Below are 26,216 nucleotides of genomic sequence, written 5' to 3'. Positions count from 1 at the left end.
TTTAGCCATTCATTCAAGGACAAAAACCTTTAGCATATGGGCACAAATAGCAAATTAATTCTTCTCACAGTAATATGGGAAATACATATGTGTAATAAATATGTTTAGAAATTGGAATCCAGTTGGAAAAACAAACAATGAAGATGCAGTTGCTGATGAGTCCATTTTAAATCAATAATGTTGTTAATTCCCTAAAGTGATCGATTTCAGTGGAAAACGATTGTGCAACCTTGAGAAATTTTATTACTTGACAAAATATTATTTGCTATTTCATAGTAATGGCTAATTAATATTGAAACTGCCAGGCTTAACAAAGGCCAGTGTGTTAAAAGCAATTTTTCCTGTCTTCACAAACTGCTATGTCATAGTTATGCTCATCTCAATGAGTTTAGACCTCACAGAACTACAGTCAGTAATTGTGTAGAAAATTACACTGCATTGAAAGGTCTGGAAATCACAAAAGCACAAATGCAAATTAGTTATGCAAAGTCCATGGTTTGTGGTTTAAATGAGAAAGTTAGAAGGTTTTTAGGGAGGGGCAAGCAATTTCAGAAGTGCTCTTCCAGAACACAACAGGAAACATGATGAAACTGCCACCCTTCTCTCATCTGGTTCCAGAGGTGACATGGACATTCTACAGTTTATAGCACCATTTTCCTATCATCCCACCTAGAATAACTTCCCAAATATGAATCCTAATCATGTTCCTTTTAATGGCAGGAAGAAAGGAGTTATTGTATCAGCCTACCTAGCAGTATCCTCTTTCTCTTTCCAGCATTCATAGAACTCTAAGAAATGACAGCCAGCTCTTATTTCTTTTGTGCTGCCTTTGTCCAGTGATTTCCAGTGATCCCTGTGGGATCTCATCCAGCTGAGATTTTCACCTCAGATGCATCTGCAGAGGGCTTTGACCTCAGAGCTTGGCAAACCATGTACTGAGGGAGCACCTGGTCAGGTCACAGTGGGAACTGTGGGTTCTTGGGAGCCGGTATGCCAACAGAACTACCCTGTATTTGGTCAAGTTTCTGCTTCTTGCTCTCAGTTGGTTCAGGACTTTGTTTGAATAAGGTCATGTTCCAAGTTCACATTCATGACTGGACCTTTGCCCCTACACCTGGTTTGCCCTGCCCACAGGTCTTTGGTCCCAGTCTCTGTAACCTGCAGTCTCCACATTTGTTATTTTCATTATTAAAGTTTTTATTTTCGGGGCTAGACCATCATTCCCATTCTTTATTTTGCCAGCTCCCTCCAGCCAAGCCAAGCAAGGGGTATAAAGTGAAATCTAAGCTGTGATAGTGCCCTGTAGATCCATGGAAACATACAGACTGCCTTGATTAGTGGAAAATTACCTCATAAAAAACAAGCAAAAATATATTTCTCCAAACCACATCTGAATGTCATTTTGATGGAAAAATACATCTTCATCAGAAAAAATTCAGGGATCAGTGATCAGTGAGTGAACAAATATGGTAATCTGGCATTTCCTATCAGTAAACTCATTATCCATTGCAGAAAACACAGCCTGCACAGCTAAGCTTGACAGCCCTGTGTTGCATCCTTTATCACTGATCCAGAAACACATGTCATGAGAAACAGTTGTTTGATCAAAATTAGAAGTTAGTTGCTAGCAAAGACAGGAAGAGAACCAGTCGGCTCACTGCAAATTGTCTCCTCTTGTTTTAAAAACAAAATTATTTTCCCCTTTTTCTAGAATTTCTACTTGAATAAAAGACAGAGATCCCTGCTGAAAAATCACAGTATTTCACAGGGACAGAATGTAGTCCTTCATTTCTTCACAAACCCCCTGTTCTAGTGTAGTGCTTTCCTACCAGCAGGATTTCATCTGCACCAATTTAAATTTTCAGACTTCTAGACATAAGGGGAAATAAGCTTCCAGCATGACTCAATTATAGGAAGTTTGTTTTTCTTTGTCTCGTTAGGCTTCCTTCTGCCTGTTCAATATTTGGTTCACTCAGTTTTATTATAAGTATTTTCATTTAAAGAAATAAAATCTCCAAAAATTTTGGATAAGCCCCCTGGTTTATGTAACCCAGTTTAGATGAGACACTCAGTTAAATTTGAGACACATAAAAGACTTTCACTGTGCCTGCACAAAGAGCTAGTTTATACATGGGGAATCAAGTTCTGGTTCTGTTGGCATCTGGATGGCTTTGCACTGATACCAGCACAGATGCAGCAGGCAACAAGATGTCATATTGTTTGGCTGTATGGTTTGCTGTGCGTCTAAATAAGTCTTAGTTCACAAACCCCTTTACCTCAGAATAAGAAGCAATTTTTTAATGCAATCTTTATGCTGATGGCCACCTACAAAAAACAAGGACAGCACTGCACACACTGCCTGCAGTGTGATTTCCATGGAAATCCTCAATCTTTACAGACCAGGACCACAGTGCACTGCCCCTGAGCTGGAGGAGGTGAGGAAAGTACCAGAAATCAAGCTTATTAAAAACCTCTCCTTATTTTTTCATTTTGAATCAGCTCTGCCACTTTTCGTAACTCCTTCTCCTCATAATTCTCTCTCTGTGCACAGAAGGCATTCCTACATTACTTGGCATCACAGTATATAAACTGCTGTGGCTGAGATATGCCCACAAGGAAACTGAGTAAGACTTCTTACCTTTTCTTTTTTCCCAAAGAAAACAACTCCATGACATAAAGGGAAGCTATCTCTCCCTGTAACCTTGCTGCCTGCTCAAGCCTCATACCATAAACAAAGTGAAGAAGTTTGATTACTGGTAAGAACTCTCAGGCTGTAGGTCTAACACGCTATTTGAAGGTTTTGAGACTCAGCATCTGTTTTTCCATGGTTGATTTTCTACACTTTGTCCAACACAAAATCAGTGAAACCATGTAACCAGTAAGATTTGGTACTGTTTCATTCTGATCTAAATTACACACCAGGTGTAGTGCACTGGAAAAACAGGCATTTGGAGCAGGGTAATGTTGAAGTGATGTGCCAAAATAATACTGGGGAGCATTATACAGCTAGTCCTGTCTTTTTCCAGAAGAAATCTGAAGCTAGGTTTCTAATCATAAAACTGTTAAGAAAACATGGCATCTTTCAGTAAGTACAGAAAAGAACATTTTGCAGTAACTGTACCAAAAAATCTTTAGTCTTATTTATACTGGGCCAGGCTGATCTTAAAGTAATTAATATAAATCGGGAGTAGCAACATGGAATTATTCTGGATTTTCACTGGAATAAATGAGATCACAATCTGGCCTAAACTACTAATGGGAAATATAACCCTGACCACATATGAATGCAGTTATACCACAGAGTCCTTCATTACACTTTATGGACACTGACTTCACAGTAAACTGGCTGGCACCCAGGTGGAGTGAAATTTGGCCCATTAAACTTTGCCATAAATATATTCCTTACACAGCAAATGTTATTGGGCACAAAATAGAGATGGAAAGATTACAAGGAAACCACACCATCCCTACTCAATGCAAGGTTGTTCCCTGTGCTCCATGTTTCGAAGTCTTTGTTCATTTTGTGTTTTAATGATTCAAGTGAAAGAGCTTCCACCACTGACCTTGAAAAGCTGTGTTACAATCCAACCAGAACTGTCTCCTGAACTCAAAGGCATAATGTAATAGTTTTATCACTTATGTTTCAAAAATAAAGCCTGGAATAAGAAGAATGTTTCTGTTAATAGGAAAGAGTCATGTATTAATGTTCAACAGCAATATATTGGGAAGAATACAATCTCCTGACTTCCAGAAATCTCCCAAGTGGTGACAGTGAGTGGGTTATGTTGGTTCCAGCTGACAGCCTAACACTGTCAGTCTCTCTTTTTCATTCAGATGTATTTACTTGCTGATACTTGCATTATCAGGCAAGGTATCATCATGGTAACTCAAAATTCTGTCCAGTATTCAAAAACCACTGGAGTATATCATCAGTGTGGTGGAACATACAGAGCATATTGAAATGTCCTTTACCCTCAGCTGGGAAATGAATAATTTCTGATCATTCTCTAAGTGAAAGAGAATAGTAGACCTTGATGAAGCAGGTGAGTTCAAAGGCAGGCCACAAAAACATCAGACAACCTGAAAAAATACTATACAAGAGCAGGAGAAATGATTGCTTGAAGAACAAAGTGGCATAAACTATCGAAATCAAGCCCCTAAATGGATTTAAAAAGTAATGACAGGCAAATTAGATAGGCTTCAGTAACAATAGAAAGTGTTTCCTCCCACTCTAAGCAGTATGATTTTACTGCTGAGACTCAGCAAAGCTCAAAAAAAAAAAGTAGACAAAAGAAAAATGTCTCATGGACAGGCAAGAGAAAGAATATACTTCTTTTTTTAAAAAAAAGGTGGAATTGGCCCATGTAGAAACCAGAGGACAGACAAGGTGGTTCAATATAGTGCAATTCATGTACACCTGTATCATTTTGTGTTTCTCTTCAAGCAGTTATCAGAACAGAGCCTACCACCCACAATTAAAGTGTGCAGATTCTATCTATCAGTAGCTAACTGTAACTCAGACACCCTAACTGTTTCCTTTGGTATATCCAAAACCTGAAAACCGCAGGCTGAACTTTACTCCCATCAGATCTGTATGCCTACTAAGGTAACGCAGGTCTTAGGATATTTGACAACAGCTCACATTTTGATACAGACCCACACTGATTTCACTGTGTAAAAGACATTTCAAAAGCAGCAGAGCCTGGAACAGAAGTTGGATATTCTGCTTTACAAGCTCCATCCTCTTTGGCAGTCTGCCAGTCAGTTGTTGACAATCATAGATTTCAAACAGTCCTAAATTCAGGTCCCTTTCAAAGCCAAGGAGATGATAAGATGTCAGCTTTTAACTTAAAAATTTGGTAAGAGAGCTGATTCGGCTAACATAAAGAAGTAAGAGTCCACCAGTGCTGCTAGAAATAGTAACTTATCTTCTTTTGACATATAAGCTCTGATTTTTCTAATCCTTAAAGGTTCCTCATTCAATGAGGTGGTTGTTGTTTCTGTATTTACATTGTACTGCACAGACACCAGCAAATCAAATATGAGCAAAGACAACTCTGTTTGCAAATCTATGATTTTGTCCCTACTCTGCAAATTAACACTGCATGTGGATTCATTTCACTATTTTATTTCCTCAAAAATAGGTTGACAAGGGCTAGGTTGAGTTTTCAAAACTTAAAATCCACTCAGACTCTTGTAAACATTTAATTTTTTTTTTGCAAAGCATCTATTAAAAATAATTGTAAACAGTGATTTCCTGAAAGAAATTAATGTAAACTCAAAAAGAAATGGATTTAAGTGAACTATCATTCCCTTCTTCATCCAACCTGCCCGGTCCCTTGGTGACATCTGTCTGCATGGCTCTAATTATGAGAAGTCATGTGCCGGGATAAATGATGGCGTTCTCGGAAGTATTCATGGCAAATGGGACACGTCAGCTTCTCCTCTCGTCTCCTCTTGCACTGGGATTCACTTGAGGAATATTCTTTTTTGTGATGTGACCGCATGTGGAAGACTAAATCAGATGTCATGCGAAAGGACAGGTTGCATTTGGCACACCAGTTCTGGGCAGCCACTCCAAAGGATGTGAAGGTGGGGGGAAGAAGAGTCAAGGAAGAGGAGGAGGAGGAGGAGGAAGAGGAGGAGGAAGTGGTGGTGGTGTTTTGTAACTGTCCTCCTGCTTGCTTGAGCCATGGTTCTGAGGTATATGGGAAAACATTGCTCCGAGTGATGCTTGTCTGCAGCATCTGAGCATTACACAAATCACTGACAAAGAACTTGGAATTGAGAAGACTGCTGCAGCACATGATGTCTGCGGTGGCAATGAAGCCAGACAGCTCCCCCAGGCTCTTTGTTGACTCACTTATGGGATGAGAAGAATTTACTGCAGCTCTTTCTGTTACACACTTACTGGGCTTGCTGAAAGCACTCTTCTGTTCTCCTCGAGCTCTGGTGGGCCAAACAAAGGAGAATGCACTACCAGAGGAGTTCAGCAACACTTCTTTTGACACTTGCTCTTTACCAAGTGGGGCCGTGCCATCCTCCTGCTCTGGCTCCTGCAGTCTCTCATTCCTCAGCTTCTCTTTCATTCTCCTGACCTCAGTGAAAGCACTCTGCTTCTGCTCTAAAGCATCCTTCCTGGCTGACTGCCTCCCTGAACTAAGCTTCCTGAAAGAACCAGCCGATGCATGCTCTCCTCCAAGCTCTTCCTTGCCCCCACAGTTACGTTCCTCAGTCAAGTTATTGGTTTTCTCCAACAGCACTGTTTTCCTGCTCCTGTTGTTCTCAGCCTCTTCAGATTTTGCTCTCCTTTCTCCAATAAGACCATGTGCATCATCTTTCCAAGCTGCCATTTTGACTTCCAAGTCCCTTGCCAGACTGTGGAAATTTGTGGTCTGCTCAGCTAGGCTGCCCTTTTCAGTTTTAGGGTTCTGGAAGTTTCTCCATAGCAGAGCGCTCTTCTCTGGGACACAGAGGAAGCGGACATGGGACAGATAGGAATGCTCACATTTAAAGACTCGGTCGCACTCTTGGCATCTCAACTCTGCAGAAACAGACAACAAGTGATGAGTTTGGCAAAGGTGGAATCGTGGGTGGATGCAGATCCTGATCCTGTTATTGACATAAAAAACCAGAAAGACCTCTTGTGTCACACAAGGTTACACATGGTAAAACTAATGCCAGGGCAGAATCAGGTCCCTTCCTGCTATACAAAATGATTCATTCTTATTTGCTTCCATGTTTCCGTGCTACTGGCAGAAATATTCCATTTAGACTCTCAAGCCTAAATTTTATTACATAAAATGTAATTATATTACATAAAAGTACATGAAATGGCCAGTACACCATGATCAACATAAAACCATTTAGATTTGAAATCTAAACCCAGATTTGGGTCTACATTTCTTAACTAAGTCACTGGCTTCCATTCAGGATGAACGTTAAATACTATGTATCCAAGCAATAATGAGTTTTAGACCAGGATTCAAACATTTTTACATGACTCTCTATTTTTAGGACACTCTGGAAGTTTAATACTGTTCAAAAATCATCTGACCTTAATGCCTGAAGCCCTTACTCATGCTCATTTGGCAAGCTGTTATATGCCTTAAGGCACAAATGTCTATGGCAGAGAAAATGATGTTCAAATTGAAACAATGCCAGTGATGGGCAGGAGGAATAAGGAACACTCTTTCTTTGTGGTCTCCAGACCTACTGCACCTCTGCTTCATTGGGATGATGGACTGCCCATGAACAGATGGTACAAAATTCAGCAAACAGAAATATGGTACATCTTAACCCTTGTAAACCATATGCATGTTACGTTATTTCACCACACAGCGGTTTTACAATGCAAGTGATGCCAGACAGCACCTGAGGCCTGAGATACATAGGAAAGTTCATAAATTGGTTGGGTAGAATTAAAAATTCCTAATTTGGGACTCAGCACAGCTTATATCACTTTACAAACTACAGAAGCTGAACTTTTTATAAGAAAATACAGCTGCCGAAATGGGTGGAACATTATACCTATGAGTTTGAAGTCTTGTTTCTAGATAAAATGTTTCTTGTGCAAGTAACACTCTTCCCTGGTAAATCCAAAGGGCTGGCAGTGTGTGTCTACACAGAAACTAACAGAATACACTGAAACCAGCTGGAAGGATTTAGCCAGTTCCTGTTATGAATGTGTCTGAATTAATTTGATACTAATTTACAGACAAGCACATTACCATATGAATTTGCTAATGCATATCTTTACCAACCTATACCTTTACTAACCAATCTATATAAGCTTTGTTTAAATCAACTAAAGGGAATGTAGAAAGGGTTTTGGTCCAGTCTAACTAGGCAAAATTTGGAAAAAATGACAGCTGGAGTCAGACTTCGTCTGGACCTGACTAACTTGCTTGGTGTCTCTGTAATCTGGATTTTTAGTTTTGTAACAACCTCCAGGTCAACTTCTTTTGGAGCAATGAATTTCCATCAACATCTCAGAAACTGAAGCTTGCTCTTTTCCTCATTTTCACTGTGTCCAACACTAAATAGGCAGACTGTGCTGAATGCAATACTGTTAGGTTTGGTATGTATTTTTAGAGATCTGCTCATTTACAAGATTAAAGCTGAACACTAGCCTATACCTGATTTGTCAATGAGCTACAAGAGGCCTATTTCCTGCTGACACTTTAGACTTTTAGGGTTCTAAGTTATAGAAGTGCATAGATTTCCATTGCATAGCTCAAGAATTTCAGCATGAATCCCTAGTGCACCATCCCCTGCTAGAAAGTACCAATGAGAATGCATTAAGAACTGCAAATTGGCTCTTGCTCTGTGCCTCCAGCTCAAACCTCAAAGCAGAAGATATTTTCTCTTAGCAGATCAGCTAAGGATTTACACATGTTTTGTATTATTACAAGACAACCACATCCTAAAGAAGATGCAGACTCCCTTCTGTCCTCAGTGACCCCTGCAATCAGCAATTCAGTACTTACCATTCTGGGGCCTCTGAGCCTTTATCTCATTGAAACCCAAGAGGCTGGAAAGCTCCTCATCATACCAGACAAGCAGCTCCTCATTTTTGCTGATTTTCCTGGTGGGGCGATAGTATAACTGACTGTTTTCTAAGTAAGCTTCCAAGTTCTGCTCCTTGCTATGGGCAGCTGCTTGTACGAGTCTCATCCAAGGCAGTCCTGTGGGACTGTGCACAGATGTAACATCCACCTGTGAGACAGGACACAAAGAAGGGAAGCTACAGGTCTCGAGCCTCAAAGCAAGATTTTCATCCAATCCAAGAACAAAGCCTGGTTTCTGCCTTGAACTGAGCACTTATGACAAAGCTGTGAGCCCAACACATCTGCCAGTGTCACCAAATCCAAAGGCATCCCAGGGAGAAGGCTTCCCCCGTGTGGGGGCTGAGAGCTCTGGGAATACAGCTGTGTGGCAGGGAGGAGGAGACACTGATGATCATGTGTAACCTCCCGTGGCAAAGCCAGGCCTGCTGTGTTGGTCAGTCTCTTGCCATGTCCGGTGCAGACCATCCCATGGGACTGTTCCAGGATCACAGAGGTACAGGAGGTGTGATCCTCTCTAAGAAGGGGTCTCAATCCTTGGGATATGAAAATGGGATATGAGTCAGGAGATGTGCCAGTGCTGTGACTTGGGGACTGAGAGATGTGCAGCCCCCTGGATCAGTGTAGGGTGAAACTGGGAATGAACATACACTCAGGACAGTTGCATGTGGAGTTTTTCAGTGACATAAGAGGATATGGATCAGTGGGTGTAAGAAAAGTCATGGTTATTTGATTCAATACCCCAAGTAAACATCTACATATATGTTTGGCTAGATTACATAAAATACAGATTTTAATATATACAACTAAGAAGCATTTATATGATCTCTTTCCTTTTTTTCAGAAAGAAAATTATATTTTACCTTTGCTAGATTAATTAAATTAATTTCAAGGTATATAAACAGATAAACCTCATCAGATCAATATTTTTTGTTAAATAATTTCTGGGAGTTGCAAGGGGTTGAATTGCTTTCAGTTTGTGTGCATGAAGATGTACCAAACAAATTAAGTTTAAAAACATTTCTCAGGTTGTAAGGTCAGGCACTAAAAAGCTGAAAAAGTAATATTAAGTATATTGCTTAAATTAAATTTCTATTCTGTGTGTATATTACAGCATAGTCCTAAATCACATATAATTTTTACTCCACAGGACTCCTGAGTCATTTAGTCACAGGTTGACAGGTAAATAATGTAAGTACAAAAGATTTGGCATTGTCTTCCTCACGCAGTGTGTGACACCAATCTTAGTTACTTTATTACACTGAATAGGGAATGGTTTATTTCTTTATAGGTTTTTCCTTGGTGTTTACCACAGCAGGTCTGCAACACTTGAAAGGGAATAACTTTCATAGCTTGAAGGTTAAAACACAGGGTGATCAAAGACAATATTTATATGCATAAAAACTAATTTTTGAAGCACTAAGTCATTGTTTAGAAAGGAAGAAGTTTGCAAATGAAAAATGTCTAATGACAAGTATGATCTAAATTTCACCCCAAGCAATGTATAGCTCTTTGTTTTCCACTAATTGCAGGGCAGCCATTCTTTGGTGCTTGGTACCAGAAACAATATTTTGGCTAATTATTTCTCTGGTTTTAACTGACTATTACCTACGGTGAAAAGTTTGATCACATCAGTAGCTTGGATACAAGAATGAAACATTAAGAGACCATTAGGATGAGAGTTACTTAGTGTAAGAGAGAAAATAAATTAGCATGCCCTGAAACTGGTTCTCTCTAAATGCCATGGTAATTAACAATGATTGAGAAATACAAGTGCCTGACAGCAACCCAGGAACACCCACCCACACACAGTGGCTGTAACTAACAGCTCTGACAGAGGCTGTCATATTTTAGTTGCTGTGTTTCAGAAATACCGAGCAGCCACCCAGTGCTCTAAGCAAAGTCAAAGGGAGCACAGCTCCACCAGCACTCCAGGAAAAGAGCACAGTCAGCTTCAAGAAGGTGAGGAGGAGTACCAGATGTAAGATAAGATCTGGGTGCTGCCAACTAGAATCATTAACCAGCTTTATTTTTCCCATGTGTTTAGAGACACTTTAAACCCAGCAAATCCAGCCTCTCCTGGAGGTGTCAATCCCCCAGATGGACCCTTTGCACCCATATATGAGGTAAGGCCTTCATAGCCCAGCATCTCAGCCAGATCTGGGCTGTGGAGGAATGTGGCTTCCTTGGGAGATGCTGGAAGAGGAGACAGAAAATAAGGCTTTTCCTTGAAACCCCCAAGAAGCTGTGAGGGGAAGAGGAATCAACTGGAAAGAGCTACCTGTGACAATGGCTGCCAAGGCATCTTCTTTGCCCAAGGGTACAAACTGAGCCAAGGAGCTCAAATTAAGGTCTCCAAGAAAATGAGGGAAAAAAGATTATGAAGTTCTCATTTGGTCTAAACAAAAAAGCCCAAGATGATGAAGCCCTTGTTAGAAATAACATACCCCAAAGTCTTGCAGGAGTGCTGATGAACAGAAACCACAGTTGCAATGAATCCACCTGGCCAATTCATTGCCATGTGTATTCTGTTTGTACTACACCCAGCAGAGCAAAACCTATTTCTTGTTTTGCACTTCAGTGCCATGATGACAACATAGCATCATGATTGAATTTTTAATTAATTACTACACACAGTTAGGAGCCTAATGGTAGTTCCTGATTTCTGGGAGGTTTACTTTTAATTATGAGTAGTTCACAGGATATGGGACTACCAATTGCATCTGAAACAGCTACTTGCACAGAATTTCATGTATTTACTGCCAAAAGACAGAGATCTGAGCCAACTTAGGCATCCAATTTCATTGCTGCATAGCAATTACTTAGCTCAAGTGTAGAAAAACACTAAATCCATCCCTCTAGAGGGCTCTTCCAATGTAGAAAACCTTTGAGGCTCTCTCTACAGTAATTCAAAACTCCCAGGAGAAATACAGAAATATTCCAAAAATAAAGCCTTATTTCAGGGCAAGTCTCTCTGCAAAGAGTTTGTTGGTCTCCTGGAGTCCTAATAACACTGTCCAAGTAAGAAAACTTATGCCAGAGACTCAAAACAGTCAGATAAACCCTGAAGCCTCTTCTTCTCTCTCTTATTTTGTTTAAAGCAGAAGTGTAGAACAGGTTATCTCCCAATAACTGTATCTTCCATATTACACATATGCCTTGGGATTTCTCTCCTCCAGGGCACAGGAATCTTAGGCAAACCTGGATCTGTCCCAAATCCATCCATGCCATAGAATACGGGAAATATGCTTTCCTCACACTGTAAAACATCTCCCTGTCTTCATCTAGACCAGCAGTGACTGAAAAGCACTCTAAGACCCAGAAAGCCAGGGTAAGTGGTCAGCATGATAAACAGCGGCTATGAAACAAAAAAAATTTGGGGAACTAGAGCTTGAGAGTTTACAGTCCATTACAATCCTGAGGTTTCTGCCTCCCCTGCAGTGATTGAAAAATGTAGCTGTAACACAGACATACAGATCTAAGGTACTTTAGGAAGTCCACGTACTAATAGCCATTAAGTTGTGGCTGCCCAAAGTGTGTGTGGGCTGGTTGCCTGACTGCCATTGTGGTTTCACTTTTAAGGATAACTGAACACACTGGGGCAGAAGCTGCCTAGATCTGTAAATAAATGCTGTGAATGGTGCCACCTGCATGAATCAGTGCAATGCCACAGTCTTCCCCCTCTGTTCTCACAAGGCTGTCACACCTCCTGATAAACCTCCTTTGTCCTGAAAAAAGCTGAACTAGAGGTTAATGAACTATTTGTCTCTCTTCCTTCCTATTGCAAGTCAGATCTGAAGCAGGTCATCAATCATCAGTATAGAAGTGGGACTTTGTATTCTTCCTGCAAAGGACAGAGTTTTCCTTAGGTCCTTCCACTCTACAGCTCATAAATCAGAAATGCACTGGCCCTTTCTCTTTGAAGGAGCTGTTACTTGTGCTGAACAAATGAAAAAAACCTACCCCTTGCAAAGTTACCTTCTCAGGGATGGTGTACCTCTTTTTGATAGGTCTAACATTAAACACTCATATTTTTCTCATACCTTAAATACATAGTGGATGTTCCGTCTGTCAGAGCACTTGAGAGCAATGAAAGCTACAGTGTCCAGCAGGGTGTTCTGGAGCATGCATGGTCCAAAAACAACTTCTTCAGGGATGTCTTGTGTGGTATGAACAGTAGCCAGTATGTCTGGAAAATGGTGATGCAGAAGCTTGTTGTCACTTGTCCAGAGAAATTTAGGCAAAGATGTAAGTTCCATTATAAACCTGTAAAAAACACAAGAAATCACATTTGGCAAAGAGATGGAAGTAGAAGGTGGCATCACTACTTGAAATATGAAGATTTCCAGGATCTGTAGGTGAATTGTAAGAGTATGCCAGGACATTGTTCGTTACAGAGTTCACAGCTTTATTAACATCCAGTTCAGAATGAGAAAGATTACTTTGCACTAAACCAAAGTCTTAGGTTTGTAAACAAGTGAATTACTCTTCCTGGAATAGGCAGACAGTCCAAGAGTTCAACCACTGCTCTCTACAGACAGGAGTAAGAAGATTTGGGAAGAATAAGCAAAATTTTCAGTGAGTAGAACTCAGCATATTCTTAAGCATATTCTCAGATATCCTTCTTACTATTAACAGTTTGTAGAAGTGTGAAGAAAGGTAAAGAAGGAGAACAGCAACAAAATAAAACAAGACTTTTTGAAACACATTTTGAAAAAGCTGTACTTTTTTTTTGCTTGAGTGCAATATCAGTCTAGTTTCAGGTTAAGCTGCTACAAAACTAGGAATAATGTGAGTGCTGAGCCTATCCAACCAGAATGCACAAAATTTGGGGAAATTCCTGAAAATAATTATTTTCATCCTGCCTCAAAGTATATGTTGTCAGCCGTTATTGAGAAAATCAAAGCAGATTATGACTCTTTGCATAGTGATACTCCTAGCACATTGTTAGTAGAGATTTCTGTCTTTAGAGGATAAATTTTCCAGCCCTGAATGTAGAATAATATATTTGTCATTGCAGATGCAACTTCTGCAGTATGAGCCACAATGTGAGAACTCAGTATGCAGCGAGGAGAAGACAGGCTTGAGTTATTTGTCATTCTAAGCCTCTCTGGGTTTCTAATAAAGATATTGCCATCTCCAGCTCCCAGCTGGAGGTCATGGAAAACCCCTCATTTACGCCATCAAGAGCTGGATCAGGTCCATTAGGCAGGGAAAATTAAAGAGAACAGCAACAAGCCCTGAAGAGGCCTTAGCCTAATAAATACTGAGATAGAAGGGCTGAAGATCTAGTCTAATCTTTCTCAGTCTCTGCCAACAGAATTGATTTGTTACTCACTGACTCATGACTTAAACTGAAGTGGTATAAAGTGCTCAGGAGAGTTGCACTGATTTAACTAAATCAGTTTCTAAATCAGTGTAGTTAATTCAGTATAATTTATTCCTTGTAGGCAAGGTCTAAAACCCTACCCTAAAAATATTAAAATACATGGTCAGACATTCAGTATGTAGTAAACATCAAAAGCATGAAGGCCTAAACCAGAGAACCAAGGCAATGAGTGGGATAACAGATACACTCTACCCAACCTCAAGCATACCTTGTACTCAATATGACATTAAAGTTTGCTTGTTTCTAAATTACTTGTTAACTTAGTATGTGATCAGACAAAAAATCCCCCAAACCTACATGCCTAAGTGCCAAAGTCTCAAAGTGTCACCCTGGCAGCTGTGGGAGCACAGAATCTGACTCTTGCGTGGAAGGGTCACTTTTGTGAAAAGCTGTGAGAAGGATGTACTGTGATTACTCAGCAGATGGGACAGTGACCGTCACCCATGCAAAGGCACTGGGAAGATCCATCTTTTCCAATCACGTGGCGAATGCACCATCTAGTGTCACATCTCAGCATAACACAGTGTCCCGTGAGCAAGCGAAGCAGGACATGCCCCACCTCTGCAGCTCTCCGTGCATTGTACGGCCTCAGGTTCTGAGCACCCTGTCAGGCAGGAATCGTTTCTCTCCGAAGTCATTCTCTCTGCCACCCTCTGCTCAAACAGCAGCTTGTGTGCCTTCTCAGCTACTGGGTTTGATAGGGTCTGGTCAGGGTTATGTCAGGTAAGGGGAGTCATTTAAATCTACAGTGTTGGCTTTTTATAGTGTTGGCTGAAGATGTGCTGCTGGTACTTAGAGTGGAGAGTCGGGATACTCTGCAACATCATTAGAAGAAAAAGGGTGAATCTTTTTCTACAGTCTTCAAATAGCATGAGAAAGCTCTTCCCTCTGCATTCACAAGATTTCAGCTTCTGTTACTAAGCCAAGCTCATCAGCTGAGGGATAACAGTGAGCAAACATGACTGTACTGCTTTCAAATCTTGTTACCTCTGCAAAGGGATGTGCTGCATCCTGGGGGTTTTCCAACCTGCCCTCTTCCAGGGGTCTCCATTCCAAAGTGCAGATTCATCCAGGGCAGTACTGCAACAAGACCTGCCCCCTGCACAGGTGAGGGGTGGTAGGGAGTTTTCTGGTAGCTGCTGCCCTTACCACAGAGAACTGAAATACTGACTTCCTAAAAAGTAAAGACTGAAGCTTGAGACATGACTTGAGAGGAAAAATTTCAACTGATTTACTTCCTCAGTTTGAACCTCTATATGTTTTTCATCTTCTTATAATCTAAAGCCAAAATTTTATCCACAGTCAAGATGCTTAGAGTTTTTTTAATAAAACCTCCCTTAAGTTTTCAGGAACTTCAGACTTGAGCCTGAATGAGAATTCTACACCAAACCATGAAACCAGTACTTGAGCTCTTGTTTAATTATAAAATCTGGTTTCCACACAAATTGCACACTTTTGCCAACAGTCTTCATAGTCAAAGAAAATTCATTAAGGACTTGCAAATGGAGTCATAATGAGAAATTGAGAAGGTATACTAGAATGCCTGACATTTTAATTTGACAGGCTGAAGTAGGTAAATCACTCACATTCTTCCCAGTGAGTGAAGAAGAGAGAAAATTCTCATAACAGAGAATTCCCCACGACTTCACCCAACTGATTACTCCTGTCTTAATGCCATTGATCTCCACATTTTGGCTACCTCCTTTAATAAGCAATAAATTTGCTGTGCCTTCATTTCTTACAGATTCACTAGCTGTTGTATATATGACTTCATTCACTCTTCTTCTACTATGTAGCGAAGTTTACAGAACTCTACCACAGGCTTCATTGTGAAGGTCAGATCTTCAGCTCCACATCATGCAGGCAATGATATGCTTGCCTCAAACTGCCAGTGCTGGGAGTGCCATTGCTTCCCAGGATCCCCCCCACACAATATGATCTTGCTGTTCGCACTCAGGTTCTGCATGAGCAGTTCCTATCCCTCTGGAATCACCCACAGACATCTCTGAGAGGCTGAAATAAAATGAATATTTATAGTGCTTTAGTAGCACATTAGACTCAGATCACCTTTAATCACCATATTCTATCTGTCACAGATGTGAGTTCTTCATATGGATGAGTTTAGGGACTTGCTGTTTAATGGGCTCTTCATCCCCCAGACAGTATCCGATACACATATACCATGTCCCTGAGTGATGGATTTTGCATCTTGATTTCTGAGAAGTGTGACAGATCTGTCAAAGAACAAGGACCTATGGGCAGGCAACTCCCAATGGATTATGCAGTTCTGGATGTTCCATCAAAAAGCACATGAAACAGATGATGCTTGCAGCAAATGTTCCCAGCCTGCTCGCCTCCAGAGCAGCACACAAATTGCTAGTCAACTTTTGGTTTCCTGAGTGTTCTTCCAAGCTGGAACTCTAAAGATAGCCTTCTCCTAGTCTCTCCCCACGTCCTAGCACTTGTATAGCATCCCATCAACTAATTAGGGTTACAACTTCTACCTTCCTGAAATATGTCTACATAGCTCCTGTACCTCATGAGAAAAACATATTACCAGAGAGGAAAAGAAAGGAATTTTCAGATCTCTGGTTTTCTACTGCATGGCCTTCAGATGTCACTGCAAGCTCTCCTAAGAAATGTCTGGAAATTCCCAAATGTAGAAGCACTGAGTTGAGCAAGGACTCCCCTGAATCCTATTTTCAGAGGACTTGACCTGATTCTCCTTGCCACAGTAACCACATTGAACTGTGGCATCGTTTGGAGCTTCTTAGTGGCCCTAAAGGCACCGGTAGCCTTGCTTAGTATTATGATCAACTATGCAAGTGGGAAGGAAACAAATTAATCACATTTGCAAGAGGGGACCCGTTTCAGCCAGAACTTATTTAGCAAGTTCAGCTCTTCACAATCAAAAACAGAAGCAGGTAATAAAAACTGTTTATTTAAAATTAATTTGATTTTAAAAATTGTGAATAACTACTTCTATTTCACCTTTACTTCCATTTTAACTGTAGATACTGTAGATTAATTTGCATATAGTTACATCACTTTCAAAGCAAATATCCTAGCTGGAAAAAAAATGGCACAGAAGATACTCTTAGAAACAATTGAAAGTATTTGATCCTGGAAAGCATCACCCCACAGTCTTCCCAAGCATTTCTGTATCTACTCAGACTTTCTCCAGAGCAGGGGTTACTGTAAACACTATAGCTCTGCATTTCCCACGTCAACAAAACCAAAAGCAAAAAAAGAAACAGAAATATTAAATACGGGAGCCATCATTTCCTTCACCTTTTAGCTTACTCCTTTCTGCTCCAAAGTGTGATGGCATTTTCCCTGAAGCACATAACCTGTGACTGTGCGAGTGCAGTCCTGTGGCCACTGCCAAAACTGCCTTTGATTTCAATAGCAGGTCTGTCGGTCTGAGGAATCCATGATCAGACGTGCAGTGTCATGCACAATAAACTACAGATAATAAAGGAATTGAGCTGATGCAGACAGAGTGGTTCTGTCTGCAGCATTTATTATTTTCTGTTGTTATAAGGAACTGAGGATTCTTTACACATTAAGGAAATTTCAAGGGAATACAAAAAAGAAAAGTGAGAAAATCTATTCTTGGGTTTTATACAATTACTTTTCTTCTATGCCAGGTTTTCTTTGCCATTATTTAAGTTGTGAACTGCAAAGGAGAAAAATCAAAACTAAAACTGAAGGAAACTGGCAGGGAATGAAATAAAAGAATGGAGAATTCTTGCTTTAAAAAATAATCCCAGAACCCATGGAATAAATCCTGAAACTAAATCCTGTTTCCTAAATTCAATCACAAGCTGAGAATTCCATTAAAAACATGGAAAGTCTAAACAAGTAATTTCTTTTAGCTCACTGCTACTGCAAGACAGAGTTTATGTGCTTCAGCTTGGGTACAAGTCAGGTCTTTCTGAGCACAAAATGATTTCTTTGCACCTTCACTGCTGCAAACCCCACACACATGAAGAAAATTGAACAAAAACACTTGGAGATACAGCCATGTGTTGCCATTCCAGCCTTTCTAGGATGAAGAAGGCCATCTGGGGGTTTGGTTTGCTAGCCCTCAGACAGATACTACACCCCTAGGAGAGTATGCAAAGATCTTGGATTACCTTGGCAAGAATTTCTCTGGATTTTAAGAAAAAACTACTCATATGTCACTCATTTCTGAGTCTCAGGTTTAGCAACCTGCCCATCTTTGAGATGGACATAAGACAATACACCCTGGATTTCTGAGCTTTGATTATGCTCTTTCATCTTCCCATTTTTACTGGTCACAAATGTGGATCCCAGTGGTGATCCTGCAGAGAAGCAAGAAGGTGGCTGACCTTCTTGCCAGAAGGTCAGAGGTCCCTCTTGCCCTTGCCAGAGGTCCCTTTCCTGCCAGTGAGCCACATCACATCTATGCATTAAGAACAGCCCAATTAGCACTGACGATGTAAATGATAGAACAATAATTAAACCTGTGGAGACTGGAATTTTTACCTTTTTTTTTTTGCAGTCCAGGGCTACAGTTGGCCCCTATTTTGAGTACCTCTCTTCTCAGTTCCTCACAGCTCTTGATGCAATGCTCATCTAACATATCCCCTGTTCTCCTGGCATGATTCAGTCACGCTTGCCTGATGTGCTTACCTGAGCTAGGCATCTGTAAAGAAGTAGAAGGAAATACAACTATGCATCAAGGAGGAATTTGTTGACTGCAGAGATGAACAGAATCTGAAGGAGTGGAATAAAATCGAGACTGAACTAGCCTGATGCATGGAAATGGTCTTCCCTTGGCATTCCAGGCTTCCCCAGCTTGCTTTCTTCACACTTCTCTGTACAGCAGCTGCACAACTCTCACCTGACAAGTACCTAAAAATAATGAGTAGAAATAGGGAAACTCACTGCCTAGATTCCTCTGGAATGATCAGGAGGCAGCTCGGGTCATGGAGTTTGGTGTCTAGTTTGAACTTTTAGAAACTGGGCCCTTATGGAGGTTTTATTGTGAATTAGAGACTTCAAGTTTATGGAGTGCTCATGACTTTGTTTTTGTATCATACCAATACCTGCAGGGAGCAGTTCTCCAGTTCTTACTATTTTAAGGCTGTGTGGTCTTCAGATTGTCTTCCATCATCTGAAATCCCCAGTACATGCAATGTAAGCTGACAGTTTTTGATGAACCATCATTATATCTTGGCTGGATACCTAGTGAATCATGAAACTGCCAAATCTTTTTATTAGGAACAATCTCTCAAACTTCTGTGGGAATAATGAAGAAGACAAAGCTAAAATCCCTGCTTGGAAATGAACAAATACCTCAAGCTCCACATTTGCTTTCAACAAGTCTTGTGGCACACAGGAACCGTTTGGAAGTGGAAACTAAAAGAAAAGATTTCAGGTTTCTTCTTATTTTCTCTGAGAATGGGGAAGTTGAAGTTGCCTCTCTCCTGATGCATGGTAGCTGCCACACAGACATGCAGACCTCCCTCTCCAAAGCAGATGAAGATCACATCATGTCTCCAAGAGCACCACAAGGATGCAATTTCCAGACTTTACCCAATGTCCAGGAATAAAATGCCTGGGATTGAGCATCAAATTTGGTTTGATGAGAAAATAACTGAGATTTGAACAAGACCCAGCAGAGTCACATACTCTCACCCCACTAGCTCTCAAATGGCAGCCCAGCACCAAACTTCCCTATGTTTTTTGGAATTTCCACATTGAACCCCTACTTCTACTTCTACTCTCTTCTATGGCCAGAAATGTAGTAGGTAGGAAAGGAATGGGCTATCCCACACAGCTGGAAAGCCTGGTTAATACTCCTGTGTTAGGATGTGTGATTGTGCGATGCAACAATATCTGCACGATTCTACATGAAGCCTCCTTGGATTTACCTGGAGGTTTTGAATCTGGCAGAACATGAACAGGGCCACTGAGGTCTCTGTTCCATCTCTTCCAGTGCTTAACTACAAGAAATGCAGTGCAGGCACTGGGATAACTCTTGATATTTCAAACTGGACAATGAGCAACAGTAATACCATGCTGCATCCATTGGAAAGGATGAAGTACATTTATTTTCTGCAATCCTAGTGCTTCAAACAGACTGAGTCTAGAAATTTGGCCTCATGATGCATAAAATGTCAATATTCCTTTCCAGCTGGGTCAGTCCCAAGGACAGAATGATCTGGCACTGCATCTGATCTAATGGACCCTGTTGGATGGTACTGGGCTGTACAAGTCATTTATAAATCAGACAATCCACCTGTGCATAAAGAGGAGATGACTACAGCTCCATAGTCTACTGGCTTCCAAAGACTTTTTTTTTTTGTGTGAAGGGCTGACTCTTCACTGGCTTACAGCTGTTCTATTTACTGAAGCAGTGCATTTATCCACACTTCACTCTTGTGGTTTCAAGGCCTAAAACCGATAAAAGAGGGTTTCTGTGGGATGAAGGAAAAAACTGGGTTTCTGTAGGATAAAGGGAGCATGTTTTAATTTTTTAGCCAGGACTGAGGATTATCAAACTGTGAATATTATGAATATGTAATTTCAACTGCTTATACAGCTGTACATGCCATACACTGTATGGATACATTTCAGTTCAGAGCTCACAGTATTTCATACCCAGGCCTGAATTGTGCTGGTGGTCAGCTCAGAGACGTGGCCTGGTTTTGCACCTGCTGCTCTGGCATTGCTCACCATTCAGCAATTGACATAATGCTCCGAAACATCACAGGAAAGTTTGAATTTTACAGGAACATCCAAAAAGAACAGAAACCAAATGTTATTCTATGAGAGGGGGAACAAAGAAGGCAACCATTCATCTATCACACAGTCTAGGAAAGTTACTTGTCACACAGACGTGTGTGCCTGCTTTCAGCAAAATCCTTGATTCACATAAACAGCAGCCCTGATCACAGTAATCCGTGCTAACACATTTGTTCTCATACAGATCTGTGCATTGGCTCCTTCACCCAGGCATCCATGCAGACAAAACCACCATTCCCTGTACGTAGCCACAGAAAATGGAGAAACAACACCCAACCAAACAACATGATCTGAACACAAACAGCATGAATCAAAAACAAACAGGCTGAACCAAACACAAACAGACTGAACCAAAATGTGTAACTTGTGAAAACAGTCTTCGCTCTTCATACAATTCACATTGATGTCTCTTTTACAGAAATTCTTTAAAGTTACATTATCTGGTTGAATTTAAAGATATATTAAGATATGCTTCTATTTAAGAGTCCTGCTATTGATTCTGGCAGCTTTTAAAAAAAGTAATATCTGTTCAAATGTTTCTGACAAAAAAATCATATACATGTGGTGTGTAAGCACATACATAAAGATGGAAACACATATATACACATACATGCATTCACAGCTGAACATATAGCCATACATACACCTGTTTAAGCCATACATACACCTGTTTATTTTTTGTGATTTTGAAGGTTCATCATTTGTATTTAAAAAGAAATATTTTTAAACAAAGATCAGTTACTTCCACATGGCTGATGCTGAAGATTTCTTCAACAGTACTAAGTGGCATCAACTTACATTAATCTGACTTACATTTGTGCTAAACTTACTACATTATGTCAACTCCAATAAGAGCAAGTGACAGAGCTGAAGGACACTAGGCAAGGTGAAATCGTGGGAAGCAACAAAAATAAGTTATTTTTTGCTACAATGAAACGTTTTCATTGAAAGTGATTTTGTAAATTAAACCAGGTCTTACCTAAAATAGTTTGTTTTCCAACAAAATATTTTGTTCTTTGACCTGGTGTTTATCAATAGCAATTGCAGGCAACAGAAGACTGTGCTGCAGGAAAATTATATTAACAGAATCACAGCATTACAGACACGGAAATATCCATCTGTAATACTAGGATTTAGCCAACTAATTTCTTTTGCAAAATCTTTGGTACACTCTGTAATTCTTACACATAATTTATTTTTGTACTTTCTCATCTGGTTATATTACATTCAGCTAACAGGATCTAAATATTTTGACTTTACATTAGTATTTCTATGGCTACAAAACTACTTTCTCTATAAAATGATATCTCTGTAGAGTTCCATAAGGCAGCTTTATTTGCTTTGGAATACTGGAAAATGGTTGAATAAAAAAAAAAAAAGAATTGCGTTCTCAAATAACAGCTTAGGTTTTGATGTAGTTTTATACATTAAAAAACATAAATTTAATCACTGTCTTGCCAAAATAAATTCCTCCATTCCTCTCTCTCGTACCAGTTGTACTTAATACATGGTAACAAAAGCTGTCAAGTGCTACATTTTTAAAAGCCAAAAATAAGGGAAAACTCCTGAGACATAATTTATTTTTAAATTCTGAATTTCATGCATGACTGCAACTGCTTTTTATTTGAAAACAACTATACTAAAAATACAAAACTATTAAAGAATCTGATCTTCCATCAAGTTTCTATTGATATTTCTTTCAACTAATAACTGCAGTTCTCAGAAAAAAAGTCATCAAAGCTTCAAGCATTTTCAGCGGACTGAATTCCTACAGAAACCTTTTAATGTAAAGATTTGCAAATTTAAAGATCAGTGTTACATTTTAAAGTGATAGCAATAGCAGCTTCTAACTTAACTAAGAAATTTCTACTACATGGATTTCCATGATATAAGGAATACATACAAACAGAGAATAACAATGTGAGCTATTCCAAACAAATCTCATCAATTTCATAAAAGCAATTAGACCCTAGGTAAGTACCTAAAACAGCCACGATGCTCTGATCACCTGTCGAAGTTGGAAGGATGAGGAGCGCTGTAACCAATAAAAAGAGCAACTGATGCTCGAGAGTTCTCGGAGAGAGAAGATAGCCGGGAGGGAGGAAAAGGGCGACCGCCGGCGGGGCTGCCGAGGGGGACCCGCCTCCCCCTCCGCCTCGGCATCGCCCCCCGGCAGCCCCGGGTCGGCACCGGCGCTCGGGGCCCTCTACTCGGGGCCCCTCGCAGCCGCACCGAAGCGGCAGGCGGCGCGGCCAGGGCTGGGCACGAGTCAGCAAAGGCCACCTCAGTGCCCTCACCTGTTCCCCGGCCACTCCCGGCCCCGGGGCAGCCCAGCCCCTGTCCCTGTCCCCGGGCAGGTCCTGGCCGGGCGGCAGCACCGGGGCGGCTCGGGGACCCCCGCGCAGGCCCCGGCCCGGCCCGCGCTGGCCCCGGCAGCGCAGCGCTCCGCGGCTCCGGGAGCGCAGCCCGGCCGGGCGGGACGGACGGTGCCGCTGCCGCTTCGCCGCGCTCCGCAGGGGCAGCGGCCGCTCCGAGACCCCCGCCCGGCCCCTCTGCCCCGGCCCCGCTCACCTGGGGGTCCCGCTGCAGGCTCCCCGCGGACGGGGGATCCGCGGCGCCGGGGGTCCCGCTGCGCCCCTTCCCTTTCCCAGGATCCCGCAGCGGACAAGTGCCCGCGGAGCTCTCACCTCAGCTCACCCCACCGCCGGGGCCGCCCGGCCCCCCTAGAGCCGCGCCGCAGCCCCCCGCCGCCTCACCGCCCCAGCACGCCGGCACCCTCCTCCCCCGCCGCGGCTCCCCGCCCAGAGCAGACCCCGGGAAACGCCTACCGCAGCTCCTGCCCCCGACCCCCGCCGCCAGCCAGGCGTCCCCCTCCCCCGGGACCCGCTGCCGCCCCGCCCGCGGGGGCCCGCAGCCCTCGCCGAGCAGAAGGCATCCCGCAGCGGCTGCGGGCAGCAGCGCCGGGGAGCCACAAGGTGGACGGGAGTCCCCCTTGTAACGGTACCATGAACCGAGGAGTTTCTTTTAAAGTTGGGGGGGGGGGGGGAACCGCACACACGCACGCCGAAATAAACCAAACAAAACCATCTCCAAAGCCGCCTTCCCACTTGTCCTTTAGATCATCTGACAACGCTTTTGAATAGAAAGCTCTCCTAGGAGCTGCGGGTATTGACAAGAGCAGCTTAAAATGAAAACTATTGCTTCGTAGAAAATACTCGCAGGATAAAAATTAGGACTTTGAGGTATGAAACGATTTGTGCACAGCTGGTATGTAAAATAAAACCATCAAACGTCTTGTCATAATCAAATATACCCTAAATCTGGACTAGCGACATTGCTTTTGAAAGATGTCGTTCCATATAAATGCCTTTAACGCCTGGTAGAAAATTTTTATGAACATGTTGACAAATGAAATAACCCGGGTTATTTGATTAGTGTCCATGTAATCTGAATATGGGCTTGTATCAGGAAAAGAAACGTCAACCCTGTAATGCTTTTGAAAGGATGGATTTTCACTGCACTTGAAGAGTAATCTTATACCAATAATGAGAGCGAACCACTCTCACTGTGTTCTGTGATACAAGGATTATAGAGGATGAACTCAAGGGCTCCTGTTCTCTTTTAAAATTTAGCTCGGGCCAAACGAACAGCATTGTTGAGGGCGGGGGTTTGGTAGCTGCCCAGCCGCCGTGGAAGCTCTGCATCGTACCGCCCGCCCAGGAACGGGTGTGGTGCCGACATCTCTCAATACTGCTTGGGAAACATCGGCCGATTTGGGATGCATGTGTCAGGAAACTGGGATGGACAATTCCCACTTCACTTCATATCGCAAGAGTTTATAATTTTTGTAGCCTTTATGCAAATAGCGGCAGAAGGTGTGAGAAGAGACCATTAGACGTGGCCACCTGCCTTACGGAGCTTGAAGCACTGCGAGACGGTGCGCTGAGGTAACCTGTGCCCCAAGGAGGGTGAGATGCACACCTTGCGGTCAGCTCTCCTGGTGCTTGGTGTGATTTTCCTTCGAGCAAGACCCGATCAAATGGCTCCGGGAGCCCGGGTCACCGGCCCGGCCCGCCCGCTCCCTCCTGACCCCACACAAACTTCGCTCGGGCTTGGGGCCGGACAGGCCTGCCCGGGGTGTGACAGGCACAGGAGGGGCTCAGGCCGATCGGAAAACCTGTTTTGTTTGAAACAGAAGGCTCTGGCTCTGCAGAGGCGGCCCGCAAGCTCCCGCCGCGCCCGGCCCTCCCCGCAGGGGACGGAGGAGCAGGGAAGGGGCGCTAGCAAAGATGCAGCCCCACATTCCCCAGAGTGTTTCTGCCCAGCACCGACTGAGGCACAACTCAGCCGTGTCCTTGCTTTTGCATACACTCACCTAGCATTAAAACGTAGCCCCTGGCCAGGCCTTTTGGAGTAGGCAGATGAGCAGGCCATCCCACTTTGCAGAATCAGAGGATATGTCAGAGCCTAGAGAAGGGCAGTGCACATTATCAAAAAATAGTGATTTTTTTTTTTTTTTCTCGGCAGTGCCTTACTTTGCTTTGGAGACTCCCTTGAAGTCTGGCGCGTTATTTTACGATACAATCTGATATTCTCTGATATTCGGCACCGAGGGAATCTGACGCTATGAGCATTTTTATTTCGTTTTGAAAGGCTGCGGTGTGTGCGGGGAAGGACGGCTGACTCGGGCAGGGGTGCCGAGGGCTCCCGGGGACCACGCGGGCTGCGGACACTAGTGGGCACCGGCGAGGCCGAGGCCCGGCGGCGAGGGAGGAAGCGGGGGATTCCTGCTGTTCAGCAGCCGTTTGCTCATTTTTTGTGAATGTCGCCAGGGAGGATGTGGGTTTTTTCTATTTCTCCATGATCTAAGTAATCGCTGGGTCTCAACTGGCCAGTGCTCAAAAAACCTTTCAAGTGGTGAGCTCAAGCGGTGCATTCAGCTTTTAGCTGTGCATAGTTAAACCAGCGGCTGAAAGCCGGTGGGCCCTCTAATCTTTCCTTGATAAGTCCCCGACCGCCGCCGCGGTTGGCTGTGTCTGAACTCGGTCCAGCAACGAAACACGCTACTGAAATCGAGTTTCTTCCCTTCCCCGAAGTGCAAGCTTTATTTCAGACTCGCGGGCGGCAGCCCACACGGCACAAAGCACGCCAAGGCTGCTGGAGGGGCGCGGGCTCCCATGGGGAAGGGGCTTTGCGCCGAGGGGCAGGGGCGCCCACGCGTGTCCTGACGAGGCGCAGAGGGAAAGGGCCCGCCGGCTGCGTGGGGCATCCCCCCGCTGCCCCGGAGAGCCGCGCACTCAGGGCGGAGCGAGCACGGCCCAGGGCAGGGCTGCCGTGTGCGGTGGGGAAACAACGCACACGTCCCACGCCCGCAGGGCAGCGGGCCGAGCCCGCCCGGGTGGGCCGTGCCCCCCGCGGGTACCACCTTGTCGGGGACAGGAGGTGTCACGTTTTGCTGCTGGCGCGTAGAAGCGGCTCCCGGC

The 26,216-nt window shown here is 42.8% G+C and overlaps 1 protein-coding gene across 4 annotated transcripts; it reads right to left on the bottom strand.

Annotated features, from left to right (window-relative positions):
• Positions 1–96: 96 nt before the first annotated feature.
• ZNF488 (zinc finger protein 488) lies at positions 97–23,713 on the bottom strand. Of its 4 annotated transcripts, XM_038141124.1 has the most exons (5): positions 18,616–20,021; positions 14,944–15,130; positions 12,611–12,833; positions 8,490–8,718; positions 97–6,544 (listed from the first exon to the last, which is right to left on the bottom strand). In XM_038141124.1, the coding sequence occupies exons 2-5, from the start codon at positions 14,964–14,966 to the stop codon at positions 5,364–5,366; spliced, it is 1,656 nt and encodes a 551-aa protein (XP_037997052.1). In that variant the 5' UTR covers positions 14,967–15,130; positions 18,616–20,021; the 3' UTR covers positions 97–5,363. The 4 variants fall into 4 exon arrangements, with proteins under 4 accessions (XP_037997052.1, XP_037997051.1, XP_037997053.1 ...); XM_038141123.1 differs by lacking the exons at positions 14,944–15,130; positions 18,616–20,021 and adding an exon at positions 23,562–23,713; XM_038141125.1 differs by lacking the exons at positions 14,944–15,130; positions 18,616–20,021 and adding an exon at positions 23,305–23,434.
• Between the last annotated feature and the right edge of the window lie 2,503 nt (positions 23,714–26,216).

Source organism: Motacilla alba, chromosome 6 (assembly GCF_015832195.1).
Source record: "Motacilla alba alba isolate MOTALB_02 chromosome 6, Motacilla_alba_V1.0_pri, whole genome shotgun sequence".
Taxonomy (NCBI): Eukaryota; Metazoa; Chordata; class Aves; order Passeriformes; family Motacillidae; genus Motacilla; species Motacilla alba.
This window is presented reverse-complemented; position numbering and strand designations above follow the sequence as displayed.